Source organism: Ursus maritimus, unplaced genomic scaffold (genome assembly GCF_017311325.1).
Source record: "Ursus maritimus isolate PB19 unplaced genomic scaffold, ASM1731132v1 scaffold_14, whole genome shotgun sequence".
NCBI classification, from domain to species: domain Eukaryota; kingdom Metazoa; phylum Chordata; class Mammalia; order Carnivora; family Ursidae; genus Ursus; species Ursus maritimus.
In genome coordinates, this window is record NW_024423786.1 from 60,741,818 (window position 1) to 60,751,232 (window position 9,415).

General features: G+C 53.4%; 1 protein-coding gene across 1 annotated transcript in view; it reads left to right on the forward strand.

The window, feature by feature from the left end:
* The first annotated feature begins 4,714 nt into the window (after positions 1-4,714).
* GUCY2D (guanylate cyclase 2D, retinal) overlaps positions 4,715-9,415 on the forward strand; it is a 14,405-nt gene continuing 9,704 nt past the window's right edge. The window contains exons 1-5 of the mRNA XM_040628219.1: positions 4,715-5,459; positions 5,557-5,861; positions 8,120-8,471; positions 8,819-8,903; positions 9,168-9,270. Coding sequence (XP_040484153.1) covers positions 4,715-5,459; positions 5,557-5,861; positions 8,120-8,471; positions 8,819-8,903; positions 9,168-9,270 — 1,590 coding nt within the window. The remainder of the gene's footprint in view (positions 5,460-5,556; positions 5,862-8,119; positions 8,472-8,818; positions 8,904-9,167; positions 9,271-9,415) is intronic.

Sequence of the window (9,415 nt, forward strand, 5' to 3'; positions counted from 1 at the left end):
CGGCTCAGGGCGTGATCCCGGCGTTACGGGATCGAGCCCCACATCAGGCTCCTCCGCTATGAGCCTGCTTCTTCCTCTCCCACTCCCCCTGCTTGTGTTCCCTCTCTCGCTGGCTGTCTCTATCTCTGTCGAATAAATAAATAAAATCTTAAAAAAAAATAAAATAAAATATTCTACCCCTAGAATATAAAACGGGGCGGCCGCTCTGGAAACCAGGAGGGCATTTCCTCAAAACATGAAACAGAATTACCGTATGGTCCGGGAACTCCACTTCTAGGTGTATACTCAAAAGAATTGAAAGTGGGGACTCGGACAGATACCTGTTCACAGCAGCATTGTTCACAAGAGCCAAAAGGTAGGAGCCACCCTTGTGTCCACAGACAGATGAACAGATGAACAAAATGTATTATTATATACATACAGTGGGATATTATTCAGCCTTAAAAAAGGACATTCTGACACCTGCTAAGATTCAGATGAACCTTGAGGACATCATGCTAAGTGAAATTAGTGGGGCACAATTTATGGGGTACCTGGGGCAGTCAAGTTCATAGAGACAGAAAGTAGAATGGTGGTGCCAGGGGGGCTGGGAGGGAGAGGAAATGGGGAATTATTGTTCACTGGGTATGGTGGTTCAGTTTGAGATGATGAAAAGTTTTAGGGATGGGTAGTGGTGACCGTGAATATATTTAATGCCATTGAATTGCACACTTAAAAATAGCTAAAATGCTAAATTTCATATTATGCACGTTTTACCACAATAAAAAAAAAGTTTTAAAAAGTCGGCTCTTCATTCCCAACTACATTACCTGTCACTTCACTGACCCCAGGAGAAAATCAGGAGATTAGGGACTAAGCCAAATTAGTCTCTAAGCCTCAGTCTCATCATCTGTGAAATGGAAGCGTTGAGTGGAGAATCTGTGATTCCAAGTCGAGATGTTATATCAGAAGAGGAGAGCTTTGGGGAAAACAACCCTATGGAAAGTAAGGAGGAAGGAAGGAAGGAAGGAAGGAAGGAAGGAAGGAAGGAAGGAAGGAAGGAAGGAAGGAAAAGATACAGCAAAGATGTCCAAGACTATCGAAATGAACACTGACACCTGCTAGGCTTTGAGAATCTACTACAGGTCAGACATCAAAATTTTTTATTTAAAATTTATTCAAAATTCCTCAATATAGTGATCAAGCGTTCACCTCCACAAGATTTTTAAACTCTTTATGCACTGTTGTATCCCCAGAGCCTAAAACAGTGCCTGTCACAGGAGAAATTCATGAGTGTTTTTTGAATGAATGAATGAGCCCTTATTCAAGTCTGTTTAGGCACAAATAAATGATTTTCTTAGGAAGTTCCTGCAAGTGGAATTGCTTCCATATTTCCTTGTTTTATTTTGCATTTCTTTGATTATTAGTAAGGCTGGGCATTTTTCCTTAGGCTTTTCTCATGACTTGCTTGTTCATACCATTTGCCCATTTTTCTAGTGGGTTGTTAAGCTCTTTCATATCATATTTATTTGGGATAGTAACCCTTTCTTTATGTTTTGCAACTATCTTCCTGTCTTTGGCTTATGTTTTCTCTTTGTGATATGCTTTTTTGACCAGAGATTTTTAATTTTTAAATGTTAAAAATAACGTTTATTTATTTTTTAGTAATTGGTACACCTAATGTGGGGCTCAAACTCATGACCCCAAGAACAAGAGTTGCATGCTCTTTCAACTGAGCCAGCTAGGTGCCCCCAGAAATTTTAATTTAAAGATTAATTTTTTTATTTTAGAGAGAGGGTGAGAGAAAGAGAGAGAGTGCTCGTGAGCAGGGGGAGGGGCAGAGGGAGAGAGAATCTCAAGCAGACTCCCCACTGAGGACAGAGCCTGACATAGGGCTCGATCTCACAACTCTGAAATCATAACCTGGGCTGAAACCAAGAGTTGGACACTTAACACACTGAGTCACCCAGGTGCCCCCTGGGTTTAATGTTTTCAAATGTATGTTTTCAAATGTATCAGTCTTTTCCTTTATGGTTTGTACTTTATGTGTCTTGTTTGAGAAATCCTTTCCTACTCTGAATTGATACAGACATTCTCTTTTTTACCTAAAACATTTTTTTATTAACGTTGTATTTTGAAATAATTTTAAACTTACAAAATGTTGCAAAACTAAAAATGGTACAAAGAGCACTCATATACCCTTTACCTAGCTGACCCAGTGTTAACATATTACCCCTTTATCACTTGATACATATAATATATGCAACATAGCATATGTAATACATATATATATCATATTTTTTCTCTACTATTTGAAGGTACCCGACATACATTATGGTGCTTTCCAGCTAAATGCTTCTGGTGCATATTTCCTAGGAATAGGGATAGTCTCTTACATTACTACCGACCAGTTATCAGCCTCATAAATTTACATCGATAAAACACATTTTATCAAATCTCCCATTCTTATCTCAATTTTGGCAGTCAACAAATTTGATGTTGACACTCTTCAGAGCCTTTTTATGACCCTATAAACCATAGAACCATATAGCAGTTTTAGATGATTGTTTTTATAAGTTTCTCTCTCTCTCTCTCTCTCTTTTTTTTTTAGTAATCTCTACACACAATGTGGGGCTCGAACTTACGACCCCGAGCTCTGGAGTCGCCCACTCTTCCACCTGAGCCCGCCAGGTGCCCCATAACCTTATAGCAGTGTTAAATGCAGGATCCAAACTAGGAGCAGGGATCACACTTAATTGTCACGTTTTTTTTTTTCTTCCTTTAATCTAGAACGATTCCTCAACCTTTGTCTTTTAGAATTCTGATGTTTTTGAAGAATGCAGAATTCCCCTGGTTTTTACTAAAATGTTCCTCCTTTTGTGTTTGTCTGGCGTTTGCTCGTGTTTAGCTTAGGCTGATGAAAGCAGTCTTGGCTGGACCTCCGCACCGCTGCGTGGTGTGCGGTCCTGCAGTGCCGTGCAGACACAGTATAGCGTCTTTCTCGGGGCATCATGTCTGGAGGCACGCGATGTCTGTCTGGCCCTCGTCAGTTAATTTTGATCTCTGGTCAAAGTGTTGCGCAATCTCTCCACTGTATGAAACGGTTTCTATTTTTTGTGCTTCCTTCCAACTGGTAAGCCACACATAGGGAGACGCTTTAAGGCTCGCAAACATCCCACTTCTCATGACCATTGCGCCCTAGCGTTAGTACCCACCGAGGATTCTTGCCCGATCCAACCCTTGCCATGATCGTTGAAAAATGATTCACTGAAACGTTTTTAGGTTTTGTTTGTTATGTGTGTCTTTAAATTAATTTGATTTTGTATAGCGCGAGGGATCGCCCCCTATCTCTTCACCCTGTCCGCTCTCGTATGGCTAACTAATCGGCCTCATCTGTGGAACAGCTCATTCTTTCCCCACTGGTGAGAAATGTCCCTTTTTTCGTGCGTCAAATTTCCATTTTTGCTGCGTTAGTCCCAGTGTTCTCTATTCTGTTCCATTGGTCTACTTGCTTATTCCTGCACTGATACGCTTTGTAATAAATTCTGATATATGCTAGCAAGTCGCCCATCACATTCTCCCTTAAATTTGTCTTATTCATCTTACACTACACGGGCTCTATATTCACTCTCACAGGTACTTCTCACAATAACCTTCAGAGAGGTTAAGCAACTTGCCCAAGGTCACAAAGCCAGGAAGGAGGAGTTTGAACCTAGGTCTGCCCAAGGCCGGAGTTCTTGCCGTTATTTCCTGGGGCTCTGTCTTCCCAAGGCCCAAGGGCCAGTTTCCTAGGCACAGAGAAGTGGAAATCAGAGAATTAAGTGTGGGCAGATGAGAGAAGAAAGACAGATATCAGACTGGTTTGGGTTTGGTCTTATGGGGACTTTGCCAGCCAAGGGACAGGGGTTGGACTTGGGGACAAAAAGTGGAAACAGATGATTGGAGGGAATGAGCCCGAGAGACACCCCCCCACTCTCCCATCCCCCATCCCCCCCACATGGAACTGATGGCCCACGGGCTCATCTTATTGTTTTCCAGGCTGAGCAGGGTAATGCGGCAGCAGCTTGAAAAGGGGAACCTGCAGCTGCTTTCATGTTGGGTGCCGGGGCCGGGTTGAGAGGCATGGAGGAGAAACAATCCGCTGGCTGCCTGGCAGCCAGGATAGATCCCACTGCAGGGAGCCCCATCCTCCACCAACTTCTCCCTGCCTGATTAAGGGACCCTAATCAGCTTGGGGAGATTAAGGGCTCCGGACAGCTGTTCCCACACCCCCGCCCTGGGCCGGGCTGGCAAAGGAGACCTGTGGGAGGGCGTCAGAAGGGGGATCTGCCCTGTGACCCCTCACCCGGGGCCTGGGCCCGAGCCCCAGACTTTCCGGTGAGTGGCAAAGCCCCTCCGCAGGGACTCCGGTCCCTTCTGCCCCAAACGGATCTAAGGAGGGCATGGGCGTGTCTCCACTGACCCCCGATGGCTCTGAGGAGGGAGGAGGGGCAGGCAAGAGGGGAAAAGTCAGCAGGAGAAGCAGGGTTTTGGGGGTGGGGGGTGCGGTGGGCTTCCAGGCCATGCCCTTAACCCGCATAGAGTCCTCCGAGCCCGAGGAGGGGACTGTGGAAGTGGGACCCCGTCCCGGGTGAGTTGGGCTTTGAGAAACTGGGGGGTTGCGGAGAGAGCCCTAAGAGAGTTCTGGGGGCCTCGTCCACTCACCCGGCCCCGCTTCTGCCCCCAGCAGCCGGCGATGAGAGCGCGAGCCCTCCTTGCGGGTGGGCTTCCGGACCCCCGGCTCTGCGCCCCCACGCGGTGGGCTCCGGCCCTGCCCGGTGTCTCCAGGGCCCTGCCCTGGCCCCGACCTCCTCGGCTCCGGCTCCTGCTGCTGCTGCTGCTGCTGCTGCTCCTGCCGCCCTCCGTCCTCTCCGCCGGCTTCACAGTGGGGGTGCTGGGCCCCTGGGCCTGCGACCCCATCTTCGCCCGCGCCCGCCCGGACCTGGCCGCCCGCCTGGCCGCCGCCCGCCTGCACCGCGACCCAGCCCTGGAAGGCAGCCCCCGCTTCGAGGTCACGCTGCTGCCCGAGCCGTGCCGGACGCCGGGCTCCCTGGGGGCGGTGTCCTCTGCGCTGGGCCGCGTCTCGGGCCTCGTGGGACCTGTGAATCCCGCAGCCTGCCGGCCGGCCGAGCTCCTAGCCCAAGAGGCGGGGGTGGCGCTGGTGCCCTGGGGCTGCCCCGGGACGCGGGCGGCGGGCACGACGGCCCCCGCCGGGACGCCCGCGGCAGACGCCCTCTACGTTCTCCTCCGCGCGTTCCGCTGGGCGCGCGTGGCCCTGGTCACCGCGCCCCAGGACCTGTGGGTGGAGGCGGGACGCGCGCTGTCCGCCGCCCTCAGGGCCCGCGGTCTGCCCGTGGCCCTGGTAACTACCATGGAACCCTCGGACCTGTCCGGAGCCCGGGAGGCCCTGAGGAGGGTCCAGCACGGGCCCAGAGTCAGTGGTAGGCTCCCCTGCAGGGTGCGGGGAGGGGGGCAGTGCCTCGGGCAGGCAGCGGGGCGCCGCAGTGAGCCGGCCTGTCCGTCTCCGTCGGTCCGCAGCAGTGATCATGGTGATGCACTCGGTGCTGCTGGGCGGCGAGGAGCAGCGCTGCTTGCTGCAGGCTGCGGAAGAGCTGGGCCTGGCCGACGGCTCCCTGGTCTTCCTGCCCTTCGACACGCTCCACTATGCCTTGTCCCCGGGCCCGGAGGCCTTGGCCGCGCTCACCAACAGCTCACAGCTTCGTAGGGCCCACGATGCCGTGCTCACCCTCACGCGTCACTGTCCCCCGGGAGGCAGCGTGATGGACAGCCTGCGCAGGGCCCAGGAGCGCCAGGAGCTGCCCTCTGACCTCAATCTGGAGCAGGTAGAGGGACCAGGGAGGAGGGAAGGGGGGAGGAGAGGGGTATGGAGAGCAGGAGATGCCAGAGAGGGGAGAGGAGGATGGAGGCAATGAGAAGTGGATAGTCAGTGGAATCAGAGGATGGAGTCAACGGGAGACGGGAGGATGGCGCCAGTAGGGAGACTAGCTAGCAGCCCCACCTGTTCTGAAGTTTCCTGGGTGATGCAGCGGTTCTGGTCTTGCTTCGGGCATCTTAGTACTGGGATTGCTTCCGGAGTGTAGGCAGTGAGACCGCGTGAGCCCAGCTCCAAGCAGTAGACCCTCGCCACCTCCACACTGCAATGTTTGGCAGTCTGCTTCAAAGCAAACCCACGCCCAGCACAGTCTGAAATACACGGCTGGCATTCTTAAGAGAACAGGAAGGAGGAAGGATGCAGATCCAATCTCCATGCCCAGTGTAGTGGGGCTTCCTCTGGTGGTCATCACTTCTTGAGAACCTTGACATCTTGTGAGAAGCAGGAGGTCCCTAGAGGTGGAGCCGGGGGCTTCCATAATCATCGAGATCCACAGCGTACTCCCAGCAACCAGTTAACGCTCAGGATTCCCTGAAATTCCAGAACCCTGGTTTAGACCATCTAACTTCATACCACTCATAGAAAGGGGAGGGGGCTGGAAACCGCTAAGATAGAAGGGAGTTTAGATGTCAGCGGGCAATAAATTAACCACCACAAAGGCCCCCACTCAAAGGGTTGCTCTTGAGAGACGGCTGTGAGATATTCCCCGCCAATGGTCCTAGTCTCCTCCGAGAGGACTTGGGTAGCCAATGGGAGAAAGGATGGGAAGAGTCAATATCAAGAGGAGATCACGAGTCAGTTAGGACAGTGGTGAGATGGGATGCGGGGGCGGGTGGAGGAAGTGATGAAAACGCATCTTCAGTTCTCCCTAACTGGGACAACCTTGCCCCTGACTCCCTGTGAGACCCCTGGAAGTCACCCTTGATTCCTCTCCCCTCCCCCACCCCTACATCCAGACATCAGGTCCCGTCATTTTGACTTTGTAAAAGCCATTTGAATCCATCCACCTTCTCCCTCCCCACTGTCACTGCTTTGGTTCAGGCCACAGCACTCCTGATCTAAATCTTGAAACAAAATCTCTCAAATGGTCTCTGCTTCAGTGTTTATCTGCCCCGGGCCTTTCTCCCCCAATGATCAGTTCAAACTTCAGAAATGGGACAGATCTGATTGTGTCACAGGGGCTTGTCTCGCCCTGGATAGATGTAGGTCTCTTCAAACGGCTTAACAGGTCTCTTGTCTTCCTCTCTCTTCCATCTTCCTTAAACTTCAACCAGACCAAGCTACTTCGGGTTCCCTAAACGTGCCCTTCTCTTTTGCCTCTGTGCTGCCAGGTGTACTCTTCCCTCTCTCCTGTCCCTCCCCTCTCCCAGATAATTCTGATTAATTCTCTGAAGGATGGTCATTTCTTCTGGACGCCTTCTCCTCCTCCCCCCTACCCTCACCCATGGCCCTGCCTCAGGCTCCGTGTCCGTCTCCCCTACTAGATGAAAGATTCCTCGGGGCAGGGACTCTATCTTATCAATATCTCAGCGTCACCTACTGCTTTACACAGTGCCTGGCACTGGGAGAGATGGGAACTGGGGAAAATAAGCTTGATGAAATGGGGTGATAGCCTTGGGGAAAGAAAAGAAGGAAAAATAGTAGAAGCCAACCAAAAGATCGGACAGGAGAATTTTAGGTGAATAAGAGGTAATGATATTAAAAATATAAGCAGGGCAACCAACAGGAAAGAGAAGAGGGGAGCTGTCGGTGATGGAGAGTAGGAATAACCAGCCGTGAGAAGAGCCTAAGAACCATGGACAGAGGGAAGGTCAGCGGGGAAGAGGGGGGAGAAGAGAGCCAATGGGGAGAGAGGAGGAGAGAGCCAATGGGGAGAGGGGAAGGGAGAGCCAATGGGAAGAGGGGAAGAGAGTGGGCCAGTGGAGAGAGGGGAGGAGCCAATGGGGGTGGGGGGGGTGAGAGAGAGAGAGAGAGAGAGAGAGAGAGAGCTCTCGCCAATGGGGAGAGAGGAAAAGAGGAGAGAGCCAATGGGGAGAGAGGAGGAGGGAGCACCGAGGGACGCGGGGAAGCACTAACGAGGTGTGAACAGTCTATACTCGCTGGGCTTGAGGGCCTGAAAGAAGCAGAGAAAGGCTAGGTGGACCAGTCAGCCCGCGTCTGTGTGTGGGCGCTGACCCCAAACCCTGGGCCCGCCCTCTCCTTCCGCAGGTGTCCCCACTCTTCGGCACCATCTACGATGCGGTCTTCCTGCTGGCGGGCGGCGTGGCCCGGGCGCGGGCGGCCGCAGGGGGCGGCTGGGTGTCCGGAGCGGCGGTGGCCCGCCACATGCAGGACTCCCGGGTGCCCGGCTTCTGCGGGTCACTGGGGGGAGCCGAGGAGCCCCTGTTTGTGCTGCTGGACACGGATGCAGCGGGGGACCGCTTCTTCGCCACATACGTGCTGGACCCCACCCGGGGCTCCCTCCGCTCCGCTGGGACCCCGGTGCATTTCCCTAGAGGGGGAGGAGCACCTGGGCCCGACCCCTCGTGCTGGTTCGAGCCAGACAGCATCTGCAACGGAGGTGAGGGCGAGCACCCCCGCCCCCGCTGAAACGGTCAGCACGGACCCTCCACAAAGTGGTGAAAGAGAGTGAACTCTCCTCCCGTAACTCCTTCCAGGTCCTCCTCAGACCCCTGGCTTGTGCGGAACCTCTCTCTGGCCAAGCCCCCAAAGCCCTCTTGGAACGTTTCTAGCATTCCCAGAGGCTCCCCTCCGCAGAACCCATGGTCTTTCCCTAGACCTTCTTCTGGGCTCCCATCCACCTTTGCTAGAGCCTGCAGGATCTCACAGGACCGCACACCTCGTTAGACAGGGTGCCTCCCTCTGGCCGCGGGGTCCTCAGCGTCCCTCCTCTCACTGCCTCTCCAGGCGTGGAGCCCGGCCTCGTCTTCACCGGCTTCCTCCTGGTGGTTGGCATGGGGCTGATGGGGGCCTTCCTGGCCCATTACGTGAGGTGAGTATGGCCCTGAGATAGTGGGGGATGGGCTCGGCTCTCCACCTCCCAGAGTGGCATCTGGGCAACAAGGACTGCAGGCTGGGTCCACTCAAGACTAGAGAAAAGGAGGACTAGGGGAGGGGGAGGTGCCCCAAGGGCTGGAGGAGCAGAGGGTGTTTGGTTTGGGGATGGCTGCTCTCCCCTGAGCCAACATTATCCCCTGTGGGTCTCCGCTCATGGACTTGGGTCCCCTTTGAGCAGATGACATCCTTTCTCTCCCAGGCATCGGCTACTTCACATCCAAATGGTCTCTGGCCCCAACAAGATCATCCTGACTCTGGACGATATCACCTTTCTCCACCCACAAGGGGGCAGCGCCAGAAAGGTGGGGGAGGCAAGGAGGCGGGGATCTCTGGCAGGGAGCCCGCTCTCCGCGTGTCCTTCCTTGTATATCTGTCCCGCTCCCTGGGCCAGCCCTCACCTCAGCCCCCACCAGGGAAGGCCTGCTTCCTGCCCTGGCTCCCTCCCGG